Source organism: Antechinus flavipes, chromosome 4 (assembly GCF_016432865.1).
Source record: "Antechinus flavipes isolate AdamAnt ecotype Samford, QLD, Australia chromosome 4, AdamAnt_v2, whole genome shotgun sequence".
In the NCBI taxonomy this organism is placed as follows: domain Eukaryota; kingdom Metazoa; phylum Chordata; class Mammalia; order Dasyuromorphia; family Dasyuridae; genus Antechinus; species Antechinus flavipes.
The window spans coordinates 285,836,831-285,861,011 of NC_067401.1; the positions used below are offsets into that span (position 1 = coordinate 285,836,831).

The 24,181-nt window shown below is 34.9% G+C and overlaps 1 protein-coding gene across 2 annotated transcripts in view; it reads left to right on the forward strand.

Annotated features, from left to right (window-relative positions):
• The window catches only part of AFG1L (AFG1 like ATPase), a 184,056-nt gene that overhangs the window by 135,535 nt on the left and 24,340 nt on the right, over positions 1–24,181 (forward strand). For both annotated transcript variants that reach the window (XM_051997494.1, XM_051997496.1), the window contains 2 exons: positions 7,489–7,559; positions 7,816–7,916. In XM_051997494.1, the coding sequence (XP_051853454.1) occupies positions 7,489–7,559; positions 7,816–7,916 (172 nt within the window). The remainder of the gene's footprint in view (positions 1–7,488; positions 7,560–7,815; positions 7,917–24,181) is intronic.

Below are 24,181 nucleotides of genomic sequence, written 5' to 3' on the forward strand. Positions count from 1 at the left end.
ATTCCAGAACCTAGGTGACGTAGTAGATAGAATGCTATGTTTGAAATCAGAAGAACTAAGTACATATTGGGACTCAAACACTTACTAGCTATGTGACCCTAGACAACTCACTTAACTCTATTTGCCTCAGTTTCTTCATTTGTAAAGTGAGCTGGAGAAGGAAATGGCAAACTACTCAAGTACCTTTTCCAAGAAAACTCCAAAAGGGGTCACAGAGTCAGACATAACTGAAAATGACTAAAGTACAACAATAATTTTACGTATTTAGACAGAAGCTTTGGACTGTATGAAAATTTCATGTAAAGAACATTGTTTATGACTTTGAAATTCATGGATAATTTATAAATCTATGAACTTACTAAAAAAAATTTTTTTAAGGTGTCTACCAGACATCCAATTTGGGATATCTGAAAGGAAATTAGACATGTGAGATTAGAGTCTGAGGCAGGAGAGAGATTTGAGAATTGTTAACATAGAGATGAAAACTAAATCCATGGTAGCTGATGAAATCATCAAGCAAAGTAGTATAGATTGAGAAGATAGTAGGGTCCAGGAAAGATCTCAGAAGGACATCTATGGTTAGTCAGTGTGATCTGGATGGCAAAGGAGATAAGGAGCAATCCGAAGTGTAAGAGGAGAACCAGAGTACAGTGGTATCCCAAAAATCTAGAGAGAAGAGAATATTCATCAAGGCAGAAAGGATGATGAATGGTATCAAAGACTGTAGGATGTTCAAGGAAAGTAAGGACTAAAAAAAAAGCCATTGGAGGAGCAAGAGGAGGAAAAGAGGGAAAAGAGTCAAATTTTACCAAAAGATAGAGCTGATCTTCACAATGGTAGCTAACAGGACAGAGAGAAATGATCCATAAGTAAGGATGGGGTTTCCAGGAACCCATACCCATAGAAACCTCCACTGGGGGAGAAGGGATGACTGTATTACAAGGTTGGTACAGGACATCCAGAAACTTGGAAAGAAATCTTAGCAACAGTAGATAGTGAAATCCCTTTCGTGCCTAAATCAGGGAACACCGGAGTATGCTTTTTATAAGCTTCTCCTTTGTCATCCATACTTATAAAGTAAATTTAAACAGCAGCTCTAGGAGAAAGTGAAAATGTCATTTGGCACTGGTGCCAGTCTTTTATTAGAAATTGAATTATATTTTCTAGCATTCATTTTCTAGTATCCATTCCCAGAGAAAATTGAGACAAGAATGCTATAAGCTATGTCAACAAAGCCAATTTGTGGTTAGACTTAAGGTGAATGAGAAATCTGTGTTCTATAGATGTCTATTTCTATATTTTTAAACTTAATTAAAACTCCTGTAGTATCCATGTATTCATTTTGAAATCTTGAAATTTGCCATAGCAGAACTAATAGGGAAAGATAAAGAGGGAAACCAGTAGCAAATATGGAGGTAACAAATTCCATGATGATCATGATCCCAAAAAGAGCTAGTAGAACTGGGCGCCCCAGAAATAGAAAACTTCAAAGAGAAAGAAATTAGTTTAGATATCAATAATGAAAAAATTAAGAAAATTGCACTGGTGATCATTTAATCTCATTGGAACTTTGTAAATATCTAAATTAATTACATCCAGTGATTTTGACTTTACCAAAAGTATCCTTCTCTCTTCAAAAACTTAGATTACTCAAGTTTTATTTTCCTTTGTCAAAAATTATTTCCTTTCTTCCTTGCTTACATTTTACCTAGTGCCCAAGTAACTGTCTATGTGATGAGTCCTGATATTCCCACCAAAAATCTTTTCCCAAATTTTAGCCTAAATTTTATAATTGAAGTTTAATTCTTTTAGTTTTATTTCTACAACCCAACCAAACTGAGCAACTAAATTTTCTTCTTGATGTGTGGCATTCCAGTTTAGGTATCTGTGATTTTGTACTAGTCATCACCTTTACTGTAATTCACCCCCTTCTTACCCCTGTCTCATAGAATCCCTTTTTTTACAAGACACGCCATAAGCACTACCTTCTATAGAAAACTCTTCATGATCCCCAGTGATTGGTGCTGTTCCTCCTTACATGTATTTTTAGTTTATCTTAAGTAAGTTTTTAAACACACATATTGTCTCCCTTGATCAAAACTCTTTGAAAATGTAGGTTATTTCATTTTTCTTTATGATTCTCAGAGCTTAGTATAATGCCTGATACATTGTAGTCACTTAATAAATGCTTATTGATTGACTATATTGATCCTTTGTTAAAATGGAAAAAAAATTACATTATTGTCTCTTATTAACACCTCAATATAAGTGAAAGATATGGAGACAAGAAAAGGGAGGATTAAGAGAACCTTCAAGCTGGGAAGTGGGAGGAGAATGAAAAACTTAAGAATTTGCCCAATTTGCAATTTTGCCCAGAGTTTTCTATGGCAGTAGTTCAAAATGTGTTTCAATGTTTTTATGAGAAATTAATGAGAAAAATTATCAGTAATACTTCCAGAATTCAGATTGCTCATAAAATACATGGCCCTGTGTTGGCCAGTGTCCTGCAGATCACTCTAGGTCTTCAAATATTCTTAATTTTTTTTGTGTCATAGACCTTGTTGGCAACTGGGTAAAGTCTGTACTCTATTTCTCAGAATGTTTTTAAATACAAAAAGAAGGATTACAGAGGAAGCCAATTATTTTGAAGTATATTTATCAAAATATTTTTTTTCAAAAACATGGAACCTGGGTCAAGAACCTTTACTCAAGGGCATCAATTGGAGAATTACCTCGGAGAAGAGTCAGAAGATAAGATTTTAAATGAGGAAGAGAGACCCTTAGAAATTATTTTGTCATACCAGATCCTCTCTCCCAGCTCTAGATTTACAATAGTGAAATTTGAAAAACAAGTTTGTACTTCACTCCTGCTCGCCAGTTCCTCAGACACTTTTCAGCATCTAAACTCAAGTTCAAATGTTGCCTCTGGTATTTACTGGTTGCATGAGTAGAAGCAAGCCACTCATCCTCTGTACATCTCAGTTTCCTCATCTGTAAGATGGGAATAACAGCGTTTATATTACTTATCTCACACAGTTGTTATGAAGAAAGCATTTTATAATTGGAAGCTTATTAGTATTCATTGCACATAAGACACTAAGTAAAGGTTGTGGAATTAGAACTTGGCAGTTCATAAAAGAGCTCTGGAAGTCTTAAAAATGACTCTAAAGGAACACTTTGGAGTTGTTAGCATCTTTGAAGAATGTAAAAATGTTATTTCATCGATACTTTAGTTAGCTCAAATTCAAAATAAAATACTGTATATTTTTAATATTTATAAACCTCAACTAAAAATAATAGATTGTCAACTGTATTGAACAATATTCTAAGGCCATATGTGAATAGAACCCATAAATAGTCTTCATAATAAAATACCTTTCTAATATTTTAATAATAAATAAGCCTTACTGGTATTTTATGAATAAATGGGATTCTGCCATTGAAAAATCATGATGCTACATCATTTTATAATATAACTTCCTTCCCACATTTATAGACCTTAGAAATTGGTTTGTGAATTTTTGCTATTTGTTGAAACAAAAATTATTTACTAATAGATATAATTTATATGCACATTTGTTAATACATTTGGCTTTAAATCAGAAAGCTTGTTGATAACTGAATTCCAGAGGATTAAAACTATTTGAAATATGATCTGAAAGTGGTGATATAATAGCAAATGTTGTATATTAAAGTTCTCATTATCTAGTTACAACACTGAGCTCAAACTTACTTTCCCCCCAATACTTCTTTTTTCCCACCTTTCCTTTATTGAAGTACAATTTAATAGTGAAACATTACAGAAATAATTTTCCAGCATAACAGATTCTGCTAAAATAGAGCTATTCCAGATTTTTATTTACAAGATATATGCAGCATTGACCCTTGCAAAACCTTCTATTCCTACTTTTCCCCTCCTTCTTCCCGCCCCCTCCCCCAGATGGCGGGTAGACCAAAAAATAAACAAAATAAAATAAAATAAAATAGAGCTATTCCCCATCTTCTTTTTTTGGAGTCAGGGTTCCCAAGGATTGAACCCAAGTTTGACTGAGAACCACTCCCTTACTCTCTTTTTTGACATTTTTAAGCTACAGATCTTAAAACTACATACACTAAGACATTTTGGGATACAATTTATGTTTTTGAATGTCTACATACGTATATATTATGTATGTTTTTGCAAATATGTAATATACAATATCCAGACATATCTATATAACAATATCTGTGTATATAAAAATATCCAAACAGATCTTGTATTATCTGTCCAAGATATCCCTATATTTATCTTTATACATATGTGTATAAACATATATGTATGTGTATTTGTAAATACATACATTTGTTGGACCTAGAATAAACCTGGAGTTGTAGCATGGACTTGAAGATGAAATTTAATGTGGATACATATATAGTGTTGAACTTAAGACTTTTTAAAAATCAGCTTCATAAGTATAAAATTGTGGAATGGGCATGGCTAGACAGTTCATCTGAGAAAAGATCTCTGAATTTTTAGTGGCTTGCCTGCTTAATATGAGTCAATATGGCAACCCCAAAAAGTTAACAAAATATTAGGCTACATTAAGGTGGGGGACTGGGGTGGGGACATGATAGTTTTGCAATACTTTGTTGTTTTGTTTTTTAGTGATATTTTATTTTTCTAAATACTGTAAAGATAGCTTTCAATGTTCATTTCTGTAAGAATTTGTGTTTCAAATTTTTTCTCCCTCTCTCCCTTACCTCTTCTCTCCTCAAGACAGCAAGCAATCCAGTACATGTTAAACAAATCCTTTCAAACATATTTCCATATTTATCATGTTATGTAAGAAAAATCAGATCAAAAAAGAAAAAAATACAAGAAAGAAAAAGCAAGCAAACAAAAAAAGGTGAAAATATTATGCTTCAATCTACAATTAGTCTCCACAATTCCCTTTTTAGATGTGGATGGCATTTTTCATCCCAAATCTATTGGAATTGTCTTAAATGATCACATTGTCGAGAAGAGTTACTTCTACTATAGATGATAATCACACAATTTTGTTGTTACTGTGTACAATGTTCTCGTTCTGTTCACTTCACTCAGCATTGATTCATGTAAGTCTCTCCAGGCTTTTCTGAAATCAGCCTGCTCATCATTTCTTACAGAACAATAATTTTCTATTACATTACTGTACCATAACTTATTCAGCCATTCCCCAATTGATGGACATCCACTCAATTTCCAATCCCTTGCCACTACAAAAAGGGCTACTACAAACATTTTTGCACATGTAGATCCTTTTCCCTCTTTTATGATTTCTTTGAAATACAGACCTAGTAGTGACACTGCTGGATCAAAGAGTATGCAGTTTGATAGCACTTTGGACATACTTCCAAATGCTCTCCAAAAGGTTAGATCATTTCACAACCAACAATGTATTAGTGTCCCAGTTTTCCCACATCTCCTCCAACATTTGTCATTATCTTTTCCTGTCATCCTACCAGTCTGAGAGGTATTGTCTTAATTTTCATTTCTCTAATCAACAGGGATTTAGAGCATTTTTTTATATGACTAGAAATGGCTTTAATTTCTTCATCTGAAACTTGTCTGTTCATATCAGTTGGAGAATGACTTGGCAATACTTTGGACAAAAGATGGTTGGAGTGTTGTGTTCAATTCTTGGTGCCACATTTTAGAAATGATTTTGATAAACTAAAGAGCATCTGGGGTTCATTCACAATGACATATAAAGATCTGTTGAAGGAACCAGTTGTGTTTAATCTAGAGAACAGAATGTTTGTGGTGGGAGGGTGGGAAGAAGAGATGTGATAGATATCTTCAGATATGTGAAAATCTTTCCTATGAAAGAGGAATTGGACTTCTTTTGCTTGTCTCAAAATGACAGAAGTGGTAAATGGGAGTAGTAAAGCAACAGATTTTTAGTTTAATATAAAGAAAAAATTTGTGAGTTACCCAAAAATTGAGTCAGCTATAGAGATAGGGAAATCACCTATCCTAGCTCTATAGCCAAGGGCTACATTACATTTGGTAAGCATGATATAGGAAAGTATTTTTGAGGGATAGGTTAGAACAGATAAAAGATTCTATATTTCATATTCTATGAATTCTCAGAAAATACAAGTGAACCAAGTCTGAAATTTGTAACTGATTTTTGTTCTTGGTTCTTAATATTCCATATTATTAATTTTTAAAATCTAGTTCTTATTCCTTTTTTAATTGTTAACTTAAGTACTATTCCACATAAGTATCATTACTGCTACAAAACTCAAAATTCAAAGTATATGTTTAATTTGAATAAACAATCCTTTTTTTTAGGAATGACTTTTGGAGGAATGACTAAGAATAGTCATCACCTTACATTTGAAAATTCTTTTTGGGAAAGCATTTATTTTTGCCAAGTTTTAAGACCTGAGGATAAAGTCTATCAACCAGTAGTTATCTTAAAGGAGAAATTAGATTAATTTTAGTTTAGGTTTCTTTTTTGGTTCTTTGGATGTGGGCGGGAGAATTCTGTGATGGGAATTATCAGTAGGGCATCTAGAATTGAGCTTAATTGCATTTTACACCTAGAGAAGACTGAAATGTGTGTAAAAAGTAAACATATTGTAAGGTCATTCTGTATAAGTCTGCATATAGGTTTGAAGCAAACTTGAGTTTTCACTTTATGCAAGACACTGTTTCTTTTGCAGATCAACTGTATCAAGTGCATTAGTTTATCAGCCCCTTTTAAAAAAGAAAGTGATAGGGAAAGAGGCCACAGCATTATCACATTTATATGTTTGGGATCTTTAAACCATATGGTGGTTTCTAATTAGAATACAAAAGATTCCATGATGAGATAGATTTTTAGCTAGCTCCAGTGATAGCAGATGAACTGAAAGTTTACTTAAAATTTTGAGGAGATTTTGGAGAAAGAATATGTAGTCTATAATTGTCTTTTTCTTACACCTCTGGAAAAAGTCTGATAAGTTATTGATGTGTAGATCAGGTTAGTATTTAGAAGCTAGTAATTTAATTCTGGAAATGTTTGATCAGCTCAGTCAGCTTGACTTGATTTTTTTTTTTTTTACAGCAGCTTCAATATTTAATTTCACATGTACCCTCTCAGTAGAGATTTCAAAGGATACTTCTCTAGATGCTTGACTGCCTTGTCTGTTTGCTCTTGTTTTGCATGTAACAGAGAGCCAGAAGCCTTTTTTCTCATTGTGTACACATAGTATTAATGGATTTACTCTGCCTGTATCGCCTCATTACTGGAAACAGCCAGAAGCACAGAAGTCTTTCAGTGTATGCAAATAAGGCAGAATCATCTACCTGAGAGTTAATATTCTCTGCTTTTAAGTATATTCGAAATCTAATGTTTGTATTTAGAGCATAACATCCTGTTCTCCTTTTTTATGGGCAAAAAGCTAAGCGGGCTCAGGCAGCTGTTTGATGTTGGCTTCAAGTGTTATTAATTTCATATTCTATTATTCTTTTCACTGTAGCACAAGTGAAGCTGATGTGGAGGCTGTCATGGATAAGTTGTTTGATGAGCTGGCTCAAAAACAAAATGATTGTACGTAAGTTAATTTCTCTTGAAAGAGAATACATTTAGAACACAATGCCCAATCTCCACTGACCAATTAATAAGTTCCATTGCTGTATATGGGTTGATGCCACACTCAAGTGGCAGTCATTGTATCAGCATTTTGTCTAATTTATGTGTTGAATCATGTGCTATTATTCATCAAGCTATGCATTTCCTATCTGTAAGAGATGAATTTTATAGTAATTATCCAGACAAGATTGAGTCTTTGTTCATGTTCCCATAGTAACTAGACCAAGGATTCTAAAAGTGCAAGGCAGAGAGCTGAGGCTGAATAAAGCTTGTGGAACCATTGCAGACTGCACATTTGAAGAGCTGTGTGACAGAGTGAGTACCCAGTCAAACCTAAACTCATTGGCCTTTTCGCATTTTAAAAATACTTGATCTTTTCCTTTAAACCTGTATAACATTTAAAAATGCTGTGAGCAAAGTCTGAATTAGTTTTAAAAGTCTCTGCAAAGCTGGGGTGGTCTCCCTGCTTTGGACTCATGTCACTACAAAAATTCATACTTAGAGTGCTTCAAAGCATACTTTGAAATGTAGAAATGCGTGTTAAATGATCCTACGGCCCAAAAAGGCCTTTTTGGTTTTCATATTATTTAAAAAGTCAGATCAAAACAAGGTTTTATATAAAATTTTAAGGTGAAATTTGAGAACATGAATAGGAGTTGACACTAATCATTCAGGAGAACCAGACCATGCAAGCATCTTCATTCAGCATTTCTCGTTGTCTTTCTATCACTTTATATCACTCAAATCTCTTCAGATTTGAGATCTTTAAAAAAAAAGTCACTTTCATTAAATTATGACAAATTCCTCAGTTAATAAGAATAATAACAATAACAACAACAATAATAATAACTAATATTAATCCAATGTTTACTGTGCACCAGGCACTATGGCACTTTACAAAATTGCTTTCTTATTTAATCCTCACAACAAAGGAGAGAAGGCTGTTACTATTATACCCATTTGACAGATGAAAAAACTGAGGCAGGCAGAGATTAAGTGACTTGTCCATGCTCATAGTGAGAAAGTGTCCAAGGCTGGTTCTGAACTCAGATCTTCCTTACTCTGGACTTATTGGGTTTATCCACTGAACCACATATCTACATTAGTTAACTAAAGCCTCCGATGTAATTTCCTTCTGGGCAAGAACTCTGTTTTTTATTTTGTAAACTACCTAGTATACACAGAAGAGGTTCAGTGACCTCATTTGTTTAAAGTTGAGAGTTACATTCTTGAAACTGTGCATAGTCTTAAGTGGATTTGAACAAATGGCACCATACCAATGAATGTTAAGTTAATTGTTGAATAACCACAAAGAAACTGTTCTTCCATAGAATGGGAGAGGAAACCTTAGTTCACACCTGTTAACTATTTTATAAAGAATTTCTCTATCTTCCACTGATTTGTTCTCTTTTACCTTGTGTAAATGAGGTGACTTTTGAGTTCTATTCCACAATTATTCCAATCTATTCCACAGTTACTGTTACTGAGAATTGGGAAGTCAGGTCAACATAAATAATCTGCTATCATGAACTTGAAGACCTAAACCTCTAATTTCCTATGCTGTAATTGCAGAATGCAGAAAGTATCAAGCTTTTCATAGCCTTCAGACAAAATGGTTATACATTTTTGCATTTCTATTAATCATGTGTGTCATTTTGGCTCTTGAGAATTCTCCTTGAAAAATTATACTGAGTTCCTGAATTGCCTTTTGCTCCTGGGCAAAAATACCAGAGTCTTTGTTTAGCTATTTACTGATGGCTTCGTTCATGAAATATACTGCAAACAAGTCGGCTTATATCCAGAAAATGAAGCTCCTTCTGCTACCATAAAAAAGAAAACCTGTGAGGAGAGTGAAAGCTGATAGAATCTCTCTGTAATAAGGTAGAGATAGTCTCATTAGGCAGGTAGTGATTCTTATCTAAGAGAATATGTGATTCATTAGTCCAGTGATGAGCAATGATTTCTTTTTTATAAGATATTTTATTTATATAATTGAGGCCTAAGAACTTGAGTTAGTCATTATTCCCTAATCAACTAAAGAAATATTCTGGACGTGGGCATGGAAACCTCCCCCAAGAGCATTATTTGTCACAATTTTAAATGAGTAGGATTTGAAGTTCTCCATCAAATTCAATTATTCCTTCCCCCTTTTTTGCTCTTAGAGGGAGGAGGGGAATGAGAATAAATGAATTGGATTACTACCATGTTAGCTTTGTTTCTTCTTTGTAACTTAGCTTATTCTAAAACCTTATACTTTTCTAATCTTGAAACTAAATAATTAAAAATTTCAATTTGTATTTGTAGCTGGATGGTATTCAGATTTAGCTACTTGATTTGACCAAGACACCTGTAGGTATTCTTCAGCTCCAGAGTATATTGTTTTGTCAGCATCAGAACATGTATAAATTTTTATTTTCCAAATCATCATAAAACAATCAGGACTTTATGGAAGGAATTATAAAATATATAAGGGTCACAATGATTTTCTGATTATATCCTTTGACTATTCACTCAAGTTTAAAAATCAGGAACTTCTAAAAATCAAACAATTTGCATACTTTTGCTCTGGGAACTGAGTGTAGGAGGGATTTTGATTTTCATCTTGAAATTAATTACTCCTATAGCAGTAAAATAGTATTTAAATTAACATTGGGACTACTGGAACACTTTGGAGTAAATATGGATCACAAAATATTAGAAACTACTGACTTTCCAGTTCTTCATATGATAAAAATGATCCTCTTTTTTAAGTTAATTTTTTCCTCTTGGAGATAGGCCAATGGTGGATGTATTGCATTTTTGTCTATCAAAAAGTTTAGGAATTAAATAAAAGCAAACTTCAGTATCACAAAAACTCATTTAAACCTTTTACTCTACTAGTATGTAAAATATAAGTAATCACAATTTTATTTCATTTATACTTAATTTTTAATGCAATGAAATCAAAACATAGAAATTGGAATCAATAATTCAAATGGAAGTATAAAACTTTTTTAAATGAAGATTTAGGATCCAGAACCTACAGTTGACCTCTTGAATATAATATCTAGTCAGGAAGAAAAATATGATTTCTTAATTTTTCTTCTTAGTCATCAACAGCTGAGAAAAATATTCCTCTTCAAGTACTTGAATCTCTGGCTCTTGTCTCTGAAGATAAGTTAAGATCCATCAGATAAAGGCATAGCAAGAGCTGAACAGAATGGTTACTGAGTATGTAAAAAGAGTTTTTACTCTAGAAAGCCAAAAGCCTACCATTAATAAACAGCTTTAAAAAAAAAATGAACAAACACTCACACCCATTCTACAATTCCTATGAATCATGTGGATATTCAAAGTATAGGGTTTTAAAACTGTATAGACTTTAAGGGGCACAGGTGAAGAGATAGAGCAGTGCCTCTGCTCATTAGTTTGTCTCCTTGGCTATAAGTTCATATGTCAAATCTAAATGTCATTTGAAATATAGAAATAGAAGATCCAAGTACCTCAGTGATTTGTTTGTTTTACTTTGACCTCGGTGATTGACAGGGGAGAAGACAGACTTCTTCTGGGTCATTACTTCTGCTTCTTTGACATAAGTGGGAGCTAATGAAAAACGTTGTAGATCTGTAGGTTTGTTTTAGCCTATGTGCTAGGATGTAGCATCTACTGTGTCGTAGTGACAATGAGGTGTTGAAGTGTGCAGGATCCTCAGGTAACATGCTGGAATCCTCAAGGACATTCCCACATAGGGATTGTATCATGGAGCCTGTTGTACCATGCAAAATGTTGCACCAAGGCCCCATGGCTGAGAGGAAACAGCTGAGGCGGATTGGTGCAATCAGCTTCTGGCACTTCTACCAGAGCTCTAGTAGCTAGTGTTTGGGGCCATCATAGAGAGCTGGGACTCATTTTTGTGTACCAAAATGGTATTTTTACTAAACTTTAATTGCAATTTAGTATTTTCTCCTGTTATTTAAAAGCATTATTCCAGGAAAGAATCCATAAGCTTTGCCAGACTGCCAGAAGGATTCATAACCCCTCAAAAAGGGTAAGAATCCCTGCTTTAGAGAGAAACGCCAGTGAGCAATTATTAATGATAAACTTGTAATATTAGAATTTGGGGTTTTTTCCAATACCTGTGGCTTTGTTGCGATAATCTTGGGGTGTCCACAGATGATCATGAATTGTGCTACTTCAAGGACCTGAAAAATAAATAAAGCAATAGTCTAGATCTTCCAGGGTTACTTGTCTATTTGCTCCAGCTAAGGGAACTTTTCCCTCTAGGGAGGAAGGGTTATCCAATGACAAATATCAGGATATAATATAGTAAACTAATCCTGTTGTTTGGATAATTCTCCAATAAAAAATAATATGTATTGAAATAACTGCCATGGTCCCTAGCCCCTGTGACTCACCACTTTAGGGCCAGATTGTTGTCCATCCTGTTTTAATACAAAGACTATAGTTTTCTGATAAAGCTGACTATTCCAATGAGAAAATGTTTTTTTGAGTTAGAAATACAAAACATTAAGCCTCAGGAATAGATTCCTTTCAAGCTGCTGGGGAAAAATATAAAAGAATCTATAATGCAGTATTCAAGCCAAGAATTATAGCAAAAATTTTGAATGTGTTCAAAAAGAGACTTCCATGATATCTTGGTGATCTTAATATGTGGTATTTACTTATCCTTACTTCATCTCCCTCCCCAAGTGGGCCAGGCCTGGCTTTTGACTCCTTCACTTAAGGGATGAATTGGATGCATTGAGTACAGTGTTGTCCTTGCCAGGTACTTTACCTATGTTCCTTAAGAGACTCCCACCTGGTAAAGGAAATATGGGTGCCCTGAATATTAACACAGTTGTCAGTGTCTGGTGGTAAGATAGAACTGGGAGAGAGTCTAGATTCTGGTCCCAGCTCTGTCATAGCACTGTGATTTGGGTAAAGTCACTTAATTATGAGCCTTTGTCACATCAAATAAAGGAATTGAGTTAGGTGACTATTAGTGTTCTTTCTAATTCTGAGAATCCATCCTTCTATGTAAATAGATTAACCAGTGTCTGGAGTGACCATTGTTGAACTGATAGCCACAAAAATTTCCCAGGAGTCAGGGAAATTGAATACGTAAAGAAGAGCAAAGCAAGCAACCTTTAGAACTCAAAGCACATAAAAGAAACTAGACATTATGGGAATTAGACATGGAATTGGCCTATTGCACCCTGTAAAATTATACTTCTCTCTGGAGTATACTGATCCTCTATGTATCTCACAGTGCATGACATCTTTTAGGAAAATGGCTGTGAGCAGGAAGGACCTTCCTTTCTTCACTCACTTTTTCTCACTTCTCTCTAACTTTCTTTCTTTCTCTATTTTGCTCTCCTTGGTTCTAATAGGAAGAACAAGAGTTGGACTCACTATAAAGTCAATATTCTAAGAAATGAAACTAATGTCAAATGAGTAGTGACATAGTGACAAGGTTAAGCTGGTCTTTTTCATCTAATAACACAATCCTTTGGCTTATAATATAGTCTAAAAGCTTAATTCAGCTTGCTCTAGGGTTACTTTTGTTGTGGCCAGCCAATGCTGAGTTCAATTCAGGAAACATTTATCAAGCACCAGCTATGTAGAGTCCAGATTGGACCGTGCCGAAGGTGCTATCGGAAGTGCTGGAGAAGATGACAAATTTGGATAAGTAGACACTATCTTAATTGTTTTCAATCTAATAAAAGGATGTGATACAAATAGAGATGAGCACATGGCACAAGGACATATATGATAAGTATATTCAGGAAGTACAGGTAAACTATTGAGGTTCAAGGAGGGGACCAAGAGGATCAAGGAATACTTCATGGAGCATTCGAATGGAATGCTGATTTAAATTAAGTTTCTCCCTTGAGAACATTTATATTCCTCTGTCAGGGATATTATAAAAGGAAAGTGAACATTGGGAATTTGAATTTGATAACTTCTGAGTTCTTTCCTCCTCTGTCATGTTACTTCCTTACTTCCTTAAGCTTATTTAAGCATATCTCCAACTGAGTTGTTCACTGCTATGTAGAATATGAAGTAGAATCCCAAATACATAGAAATAGATAAGGTCTAGTGTTTCTCTGAAGACAAAATAATATTCCCTTGGGAAGCCTTATTGAGTTCAGCTACTTAGATATTCCTATCCTAGAATTTTTTTCTTCTACTATTCACTTAATGTACCTAGCACAGAATCTTAGTGTGGGCGACTTGGTTAATACTTATTAAATTGAAAGGAATAGCATTTTGTGTCCCAGAAAAGCTTATTGGTTGTTTAAGGTGGCATGATGTAGTTGAGTGACTGGGACTTGAGAACTTTATTCAAGGCTCTGGACCTCAGTTTTTATCTGAATGAAAGGATTATCATAGATAATTTTAAGACCTCTTCTGGCTTCAGAAGCTCATCTCTGTTTTAAAGGATAGCAGTAAGTTGTTCATCTAAGTTTCATTGTATGATTTGGGAACTAAATTTTAACCCATCTATTCTCAGATGATCAGACCATGAATAATGAACTCATACTAATCAAACTGTAGAACTGCTTGACAAACCAGAAGGCCAATATATGTTCATTTACAATGGGCGATATACAAAGCTCAAAATCCAGTTTTTGTCATCTTCCAAGGGGACCTCCTTCCTAGCGGAGAAGTCTGCTCTGGAGATCAAATTCCAATAATCAGACATTTTTTAGGAGAGTACAGAATCATGATGCTGCTGCCTTGATGAGTTGCTTTTTGGCATTCTAAGGATAATTATGCCTAAGGAAGCAGTATTAGTCATCGAAGTGCAGGGAACTCTTCTTTGGACAAGGCAGAAAACATATTGACTAATATATCTCTTGATTTTTTTTTTTCTAGACTTCATGTGAACCCTCATCCTTCTGTTATAACATTAGCCTTGATGTTTTGGCATTCAAGTAAGCTAGATCGCAGCTTTCCTTAGATCCTTAGTATCTCAGTCATAGATTCCTAAAGAGGTCCTATCTCATAGAAGCATATGGTAGAATCTATTTATTTTACCCTTATGAACATGGGAGAGAGATATGGGTAAAATAGTAAATGATGAGACTCAAAAATTAATTATTATTGGCTCCATGTAAGCTTGGAGGGTGGTCTTTAACAGGAATACTTTCAACAGGAACTGTGCTGTTATAACATGTTTTTATTAACTTGGATAAAAGCATAGATTACATATTTACCAAATCTGGAGAGAGAGAGAGAGAGAGAGAGAGAATACATGACCTAATTAGGAACCAGAAAGATCTTGATGGGCTAAAATGTTGGCTGAATCTAAGAAGATAAAACTTCAGTAGTGATAATACAAAGATTCAAAAAATTGGGTTTAAAAAATCACTTTCACAGGTGTGCAAAAGGAGATCCATAGCTAGCTAAACAACTGTCCATATAAAAAAGATCTCGGGATTTTGTGATCTGCAAATTCAATCTGAATCATCAGTGTAATTAATATTCTACCTAACACCTAACTCAATACTTTATACACAGTGGGCACTTAATAAATATGTGTAACATTTAAAGAAATAAATTATAGCTTTATTTTTATCAGTTGTATTCTAATTATACCTAAGGAGATGCTTTGAATCATCTCTGACTAAAATTGAGAGATTTTATATCAGTTATCTCTACCCTCTTTGACTGATTGATTTAAGAGATAGGTTGCATCAGGATTTACAAGCCATATCCTAGGATGTGTCTTGTTGCAAGGTCATAAGAACTCATGGCATATGAGCCCTTTGATCTCAGAGGAGAGATGAATTAGGTGGGGACACTCATAGAGTGTGAAAAGAGCTCCACTTTATTCTGCCGTACAGCCTTGTTGATATACATTTTTGCAAGCATGATCAGCGGGTGAAGCGTAGACAATCCCCAATCACCATTCAGAGAAGCAGCTCGTGGACTTTGCGTAAGCATGGTATCTGCCAATGGGAGTAGAGCCTATCCAGCAATTCAGCAGCTCGCTCACAGGCGAGAGGCCCTATTCAGGCTGTGACCCTCAGACTGAAACCCATTCCCATGGTCACAAATCATTGCTCCTTGCTCAACAAGGACATTTCTGCAACGTGGCAGAAAACTTAGGGTACACCAAAGGTCGAGAGGGCCTCGGTACTCCCGCTCGGTGGGGTCCATACCCTAGCATGTGTCATTGCTTCAAATGACAAACTTATACTCTTAAGGATTCTGAAGATTTGCTGAATAATCTGAAGATTTACCTATATTTTTGTAATTAATAAATATGACCTGCTTTTTTTTAATCTAAAAAAAAGCAGCTTTTACAACTGCTAACTGTATTCACAAACAACTCTGCAAAAGCAATTTGTCATTTTGTCTTCAAAGTAATGACAAGCGTTAGCCATATGTATTTATAAGAAGTCTGAGCATTAGGTAAAAAATATGCTGTCAGTTTTTATGTGTTTCCTTTCTTCTTGAGAGCATTCTAGGAATAGTAATGGCTAATAATGATAATAATTAATATTTATATAGTGCTTGCTATGTGGAAGGCACATGCTAAGCTCTTTACAATCATTAGCTCATTTAATCCTCACACAAACCCTCACAATGAGAGGTATATGCTATTATTATACCCCATTTTGTTGGAATCTTTACAAACTGCTAACTCATTAGAGTTGATGTTTTGGCCCAGAACCTGAAACAAGGTACTAAGTAGAACTAATTGATAACAATGCTTGTGTTTACACCTTTTACTCATTGGAATTCACAAGTATTTTCATCTCCCTTCCTGAGATGTCAGGGAGGTCGTGACCACCTTCTTTTTATGGTGTTTTCACTCCTTTTTTGAGCAGTCAGGGAAGGCGTGATCACCTTCTTTTTGGGGTTCTCACCTCCTTGAGAAGTCAGGGAGGTCATGATCACCTATGTTCTAATTCAAGAGAAAGGGGGAGATGTTGGAATCCTAGTGTTAACTCAACTTGAAACAAGGTGATAACTCAAGGGAAGTGTGAATTCACAAAGTTACACAGTTAACTTTGTGAATCTCCCATACTTGTGAAATTGAGGCAAACAGAATAATGATTGTCCCAGGATCATACAACTAATAAGTGTCTGAGGGAGATTTGAACTTAGGTTTTCCTGACTCTAGTCCCAGTGCTCTATCCGCTGTGCTACCTAGATGAATGAGAATCCATTGACCATATTTCCAAGGCTTCAACTCATTATCCAATCATATTGCAAATTGGATGAACATCAAACTTTTTAAATCCTTGTAACATAGACAAGTATTTAAAAATGTTTCTAATTGGCCGAGTGAATTTAAAATGAAATTCACTAACTGGGACCCAGCACATTATTGATTTACATTATTGATATTGATTATATCAGTGTAGTAGAAAAATCAATAAGCTGAGAATCAAGAGAGCACTTGATTGGCACTGCCATCAACTAATTATGTAATAATAATTAGGTCATTTAATTTATGTAGGCCTCAGTTTACTAATCTGTAAAATAAAAAAAAACTATCCCTTCTTAAATTCCTTCCAATTCTAAAATTATTTGATTCTATATAGATATAAATGCTTGTGTGTGTGTACACATGTACACTAGATCTATCTATAAAGAATATACTAGATCTTTCTACATGTACATATACATATATACATGTATGTGTGTGTGTATATACATAATTCTTTGGGATTTGGGATCAATAATTGCATCAGTGTGTGAAACTCTAGATGCAGAAGTTTACATTACCAATTCAGATCAGCAACTGAGGTAACTCACAGTCTTAAGAGAATTACCTGAAACACTGCAGAGTGGGTAAGTGATTTGCTCATGGTCAGTCACATAGCTAATGTGTTTCAAAGGCAAGATTTCAACCCAAACCTTCCTGATTCCAAAGCTAGCTCCCTAGCCCTTCCAATATGCTGCCTTGAGGGAATATAAGTTTTATATATATTGCACAATTACATACATAATACAGTATACATGTGTATACATGTATGTGTACACGTAGAATATATCTATATACATTTATTAATTTGTTTTTTTTTTTAATTTACAATATGTCACTTGCTAATATGAATTGGTTAACAGGTGTTTCCATATCTGGAATTACATTGTTGAAATCACAGGTCAAAATTCACAAGTATAATTACACAAACACACACACACACACACACACTCTCTCTCTCTCTCTCTCTCTCTCTCTTTTTCTTTCTATTGAGAGTAACAGAGAAGGGAAAAAGGGAGAGAAGTGTTGGTCTTTGTTATTTGACTAAGAAGTCATGTCTGTTATTATATGAATTCTCTGTAGTCTCCCAGAATCCTATAATAATGAATGAGGACTTTTAATTTCCAGCTCCCAGACACTAAAGAATATTTTCAGTCTTATAGTTTTCTAACAGAAGAATCTATTTACAATTAGTGCTTTTGCAGGGTCCCTTAACTTGTGCTGTATTCTGGGAAGCCAAACATAATTCTATTTACTAGTGGGCACTTAATTAATGTGTGCTGAATTGAATTAAATTGAAAGAGGAAATACTTTGGGATTGTCAAGAACACAGGTAGTCTGGATAAGAGAAAACCCATCGACGAGCATTTATTAAGGGCCTAATGTGTGCTAGGCATGGGGGATAAAGATCCAGTGAACAAACAAAGACAATAATGAAATGTAAAAGAGGAATCAGCTCACAAGGGCTGGCTAATGAAGAATGCCAGTGTATCAATTCATAATGGGAAATTTTTCTAGCACCTGAATTGGTGTAAATTATTTGCACAAATCATTACATGAGGTACTCCCTTGCTTATATATATATATCTATTTTACAATTGTTTCTTCATGTTCCTGAATAATTAAAAATGCTGTTTAAAGGGACCAGATGACTTCTAAGAAATTCCCTTTAAAAGATGGCTCAGATTAGAACCTTGAAGACTGCAGTTAACTAGAATTGGATAATAGTTTCTCTGATGGAATAAAAATTAAATCTTAAGAGATAGTTTACATTAAACACAGTATAAACACCTGGCTGACACAGAAACCTTGTGCTTCCTTCATGTTTCAAGTTCCCCTTAAAGCCTATAAATTCATAGGACATGAGGGGTCCTGCCCCACCAGCCAATCATGTTATAAAATAACATTTGCTTGTGTGTTGGAGAGAACATGAGAAGACTAAAGACCAGGAGAGGCTTCTGCTTGCCAAAGCTGAGCACAGTATGGTAAGTGAATTGAGAAGCATGTATTGAAAAGCTGGAAGTCTTAACTTCTTCAGGTTTCCTTATGATCCAGACTCTTACAGCCTCTAGCAGGCTTTTATAATGTGTGTAGCACATACTTATTACAAAACCTCATTATTTTTCCCCTAAAACTCACTCTTCTTCCAAACTTACCTATTCGATTGAAAGTACCACCATTTTTTCATTCTCCCAAATTTGTAACTGAATGGTCAACCTTTATTCTTCATTGTCATTCATCCCACATATCCTATCGCTTGTCAAATTGTATCATTTTTGCCTTCATTTCTTTAGTATCTGACTTCTCCCTATTTATACCCAAACCTCCTAATGTAGATCCTCATAATTTGTTACCTAGACTATTTAATCCACTCATTAAACTATAGGGACTTCCAGTTTCCTCTAGAATAAAATATCAGCTTCTTTATTTGACTTTTTTTGGATATTATTATTTTTTTCCAATTACATGTAAAAACAATTTTACATTCTTTCCCCCCCAAAAAAAATTTGATCTCCAAATTCTCTCTCTCCTTTCCTTTTCCCCTTCATTGAGAAGGCAAGCACTTTGACACAGGCTTTATACATGTAGTCTGTTTAACTTTTGAAGCCCTTTATGACATGGGCAAAACCTACCTATAGCTAGGTACTATACAGGACAGCACAGGCTACTCTCCTTTCTCTTCTCTACAATCCAGCTAAACTGGCTCTGTCTCTATTCTTCAACACATAGTATTATCTCACAACTCTGAGCTTTTGCATCAACTGCTCCTCGTGCCTGTAGTGTATTCCATTTAAAAATATTCTCCATAGAAGCCCTCTCTTCTTCCATAATGCAGCTGAAGCACCACCCACCTTTCCTAACTTCCTTTTATTTCATTTATATTCTGTAATATTATTTCTAGATATTTCCTCTCCCAGTAGAACGTAAACTTTATTGAAAATAAGTATTGCCTTATTTTCTCTATGGCCCCACTATCTTACACAGTGCCTAGCAAATAGTAGATTCTTAAGAAATACTTGTTAAGTGATGAATTAAATACTGCCTTATGAAAGGAAAATCCAAATTCTCTGACTTCAGATTTCATCAGTCAATAAGCATTTGTTAAGTTTTTACTATGAGGTAAGTGCTAGGGTTCAAAAAACAAACAAACAAAAGTCACAATCCTTGCCTCCAAGAAGCTCACATTCTAATGAGGGAGAAAATATGCAAACAACTATAGTTGGCCCCAGCAATAAGGAAAACTGGGATAGGCCCCCTAGGCTAGGCAGCCTGCCAAAGTCGAAAGGAAGCCAAGATTCAGAGGAAGGAAAGCATTCCAGATGGAGGGACAACCAGTGGGACAAGGCCTGGAATGCCATGTGGAAGGGCAGTGTTTCTGGTTCACAGAAGACATGGAGAAAGGACTAAAGTATAGGGCTACTAAAAAAAATAGAAGGAATCTAGCATGTGAAAGGTGTTAGAATCCAAATAATTTTATTTTTGACCTTAGAGTGAATAGGGAGACTGCCGCAGCCTCACTCCTACCCCCATGTGATTAGGGCTGTACTTCAGGAAAATCATGCCAATAAATAAATGGAAGATGGACTCGAGTGGGGGAATCACCAGCAAATTACTGCAGTAATACAGGCATAAAATGTTGAGGCCCTGCACCAGATTCATACCTGTGTGAGTTAGAGAAGGAAAATAAATATTGTGAAGGTAGAAATGATAGGATATCATCACAGATTGGATATGTAGAGTGAGTCCGGGAATTGAGGATAATATGAAGGTTATAGTCCTTGGTGATTGGCAGGAGAGAGATGCCCTCAGTAGTAATGGGAACATTTGGAGGAAAGAGGGGTTTTGAATAAAGACGTCTGTTTTGGACATATTAAGCTTTAAGATGTCTATGGAATATCCAGTTTGAAATGTCCAAAAGGCAGTCGATGATATGAAGGGTTACAATTTACACATAGATCTTGGAATCATCTGCATAGATATAATTGAACTCATGGGAATAAGTGAAATCACCAAGCAAGATAGTTTATATGGAGAAAACCAAAGAGAACCTAGGACAGAGGGATTTCCAGGATTGGAGGGTATGACTTGTATGTCAGTTTGTAAAGGAGGCATGAGAAAAAAACAGGTGGATTACATGAGGACTAGGAAAGAGCAATTTCACAAAAAATCAGGAGGAGAGAGTATTTAAGAGAAATATGAGGAATAGTATCAAAGGAATCAGAGAAGTCAAGAAGGATGACAACTAAGGGGGAGGGGGAAGCATTGGAGTAAGCTATTTACAAATCATTGAGGATTTTTGACAGAGCAATATCATTTGGATGAAGTCGAAAGCTTGATTACTGAAAGCTTAGAATCAAATGACAGAAGGGGAAGTAGATGCACCAAGTCTACAACTTCCTCAGAGTATTTAGCTGAGAAGGAAAGAAGAGATAGGATGATAGCTAGCCCGAATCAGGAATCAAGCATGAGTTGTTTAAGGCAGGAGAAGACAGGGCAGTGTTTATAAATTGCAGGGAAGAAGCCAGTAGATAGGTAGAAATTGAAGACTAGACAAAGAGTAGAGATGAGAAATGGAGCAATCTGCTGGAGAAGACAAGATAGGATGGGATGGAGGATGCATGTGGAGGGGTTTACCCTAGCAACAAGAAGGATCACCTCTTCATAACAGAAAGGTGGAGATAGTGGGGGAAATGATGTAAAATGGGGAGTGATAAGATTGCTTTCATTAAATGGCTTTAATTCCATGCCATTCATAAAGAGTTTCATATAGGACTTGGTATAATCACACTCATTTAATAGTTAATTTGCCAGAAGTTATTTATAATATGTGTGCCTGAAACTGATCTTAGCTATTCTAGGACGTTGAAAAGAAAAGCAATATAGTCTTTTTTTTTTTTTTTTTTTTTTTTTTCTGAAGAAACAAGACCAAGGCACATAGAAAAGAGGCCTGGACTGGCAACAGCGAGAACTGGGTGCGAAGACAGGCTTTGTCACTAATGAACTGTACAGCCTCACACAAGGGACTTTTTAACATCTGTTATTGTATGAAAGCAATGACAAGTCTCTTAATTGTAGAAGCAATAGAGAAAGCTCTCTGGTACATCCTGGTTTTTTTTGTTTGTTTGTTTTGTTTGTTTTCTCTGTATTTTATTTTTTTATATATATGTAAAGGTAGTTTTCAGCATTAATTTTTATAAGACTTTGTGTTCCAATTTTTTCTCTCTCCCTTTCCCACTTCTCCCCTCTCTCAGGCAGCAAGCAATTGATCTAGGTTAACTATGTTCAATCCTTTTAAACATATTTCCATATTTGTCATATTTTGGTACATACTGTTAATAAAAGGAAAAGGTTGCAGGAGGTTTTTAGTAGGGAAAGTTTTCATGGAGGATGTAGGTAAGACTTAAAAGATAAGTAGAATTTGAAGAAGTAGAAATAATGAGAGTAATGAGTATTGTGGGGAAAGCACAGGGGCAAGGCCTTTGGGGAAAGTAGAAGACTTGTCTCTGATCAGAGCTGGGGTTCTATGTTGATAATAAGATTTGATAGGTTGTATAGAGAGCCAAATCAGGATTAGTCTGAAAGCCAGGGTCAGAGTCTAGACTTGTGGCAAGACATGGGAAGCCTTTTTCAGCTTCATGAGTATACAAGTATTGTGACAGATATCAGAAAATTTGGCTGGACCTAGAGCAAAAACAATTGTAAAAATTGATGAATTTAAAAATTCTTTGTTAAATATTCCTATGCACAGTTTTACACATTTTGCAAGTGTATTTGATTAGTTTTGCTAATAATTTTGAGAGGCAGCATGGTAAAGATTAGAGGCGACCTTTGAAGGACAGTCTAAGTTTAGATCCTTTTTGCCTGTGATGCTGGGTTTGTCACCTGTAACAATGTGATTCTGGGCAAGTCAATTAACATTTTGGCAGCCCAGGCAGCTTCCTAAGAGTACGAGGTGCAGGTGGTGATCGGCATCTTTAGAAGACAGAGACAGAGAGTCCGAGGGAAATAGGAGAAAGAGACACTAACTAAAACAACTCAACAATAGAGATCTACATAGAGGTAGATTTCTATCTATATAGGGATATAGGCACTATTTTTTTCTTTTTTATGTTTAATTTTTTTTATTAAAGCATTTTATTTTCAAAACATATGCATGGATAATTTTTCAACATTGACCCTTGCAAAACCTTGTGTTCCAAAGTTTTTCTCCCTTCTCCTCTTCCCCAGATGGCAAGTAATCCGTCTTTAACATGTTAAATATGTCTTTAAAAAATCAATATGTGTATACATATTTATACAATTATAGTAGGCATAATTTTTTTTAAATTTAAATGGAACATTAGTTTGGCATAAATATATAGGAATATCTGTGTAAATTAATTAACTTGCTTGCCTCAACTAATATCCCATCTCACAAATAGGAAATGTTAATGTTCATAACACATTAGAATATTGAATAGGGATAACTAGACCTGTCATTTACTCCCTCTACCGATTCAGATCAACACCTTCTCTGAAATTTATAGTTTTAGAGAATTGCCAAGAGCATTAAGAGATAGTGATTTGTCTGGGGTTATCTTCATGCACAACCTATATACATATTTATTTATTTGTATTTATACCAAAGACAGAACTTGAACCCAGCTCTTTCAAACTTTGAAGACAGTTCAGAAAATATTGGTCAACTTATCCTTTTTCTGAGAAGCAAAAAAGCTACCTTTTTCATCAATATCAGCATGTTTAGCCAAAAGTATTTTAGAAATAGCAAAAAGGAAATACTTTCTTGCCTTTTATTAATTGAGCCATGATTGGTTAAAAAAATTTTTTTTAAATGACTGTACTTGTGACTTCTGTAGTATTTGGTTGGAGGTTTTCAGAATTTCAAAATGGTCATGGCCTTTAACTCAGTTAACTTCACATATGATTAAGTATATCATCTGCTCCTATAGATGTTATAAAATTTACCTTGCTTCAAAATCCTATGCATCTGCCCACCCTCACATAATAATGGCTCTACCACTTCTCATCATCGTAATAACTTAGATGCACATAGGGCTTTACAATTATAAAACAACAGCTATACAAAAAGAAGCATGGCAAAAATATTATTATCCCCATTTGATGCATTAGGCTCAGAAAAATTAAATAGTTTTTCTGTGGTCACATGGTTAGTTGGAGACTTGTAATAAGTTCTTTCTAATTGGAATTCCATTTCTCACCATTCCTGTCTTGGTGATTGTGGTTTTTCCATTTAGAATCAAGATATACATGTATATATGTAGAGCTGGACAAGAGATCAAATTTATGTATTCCTCAGTTCCAAATCCCATGTGATCATGAAAGAAATTTCCCATGCTAAATACCAAACAAGTCATTT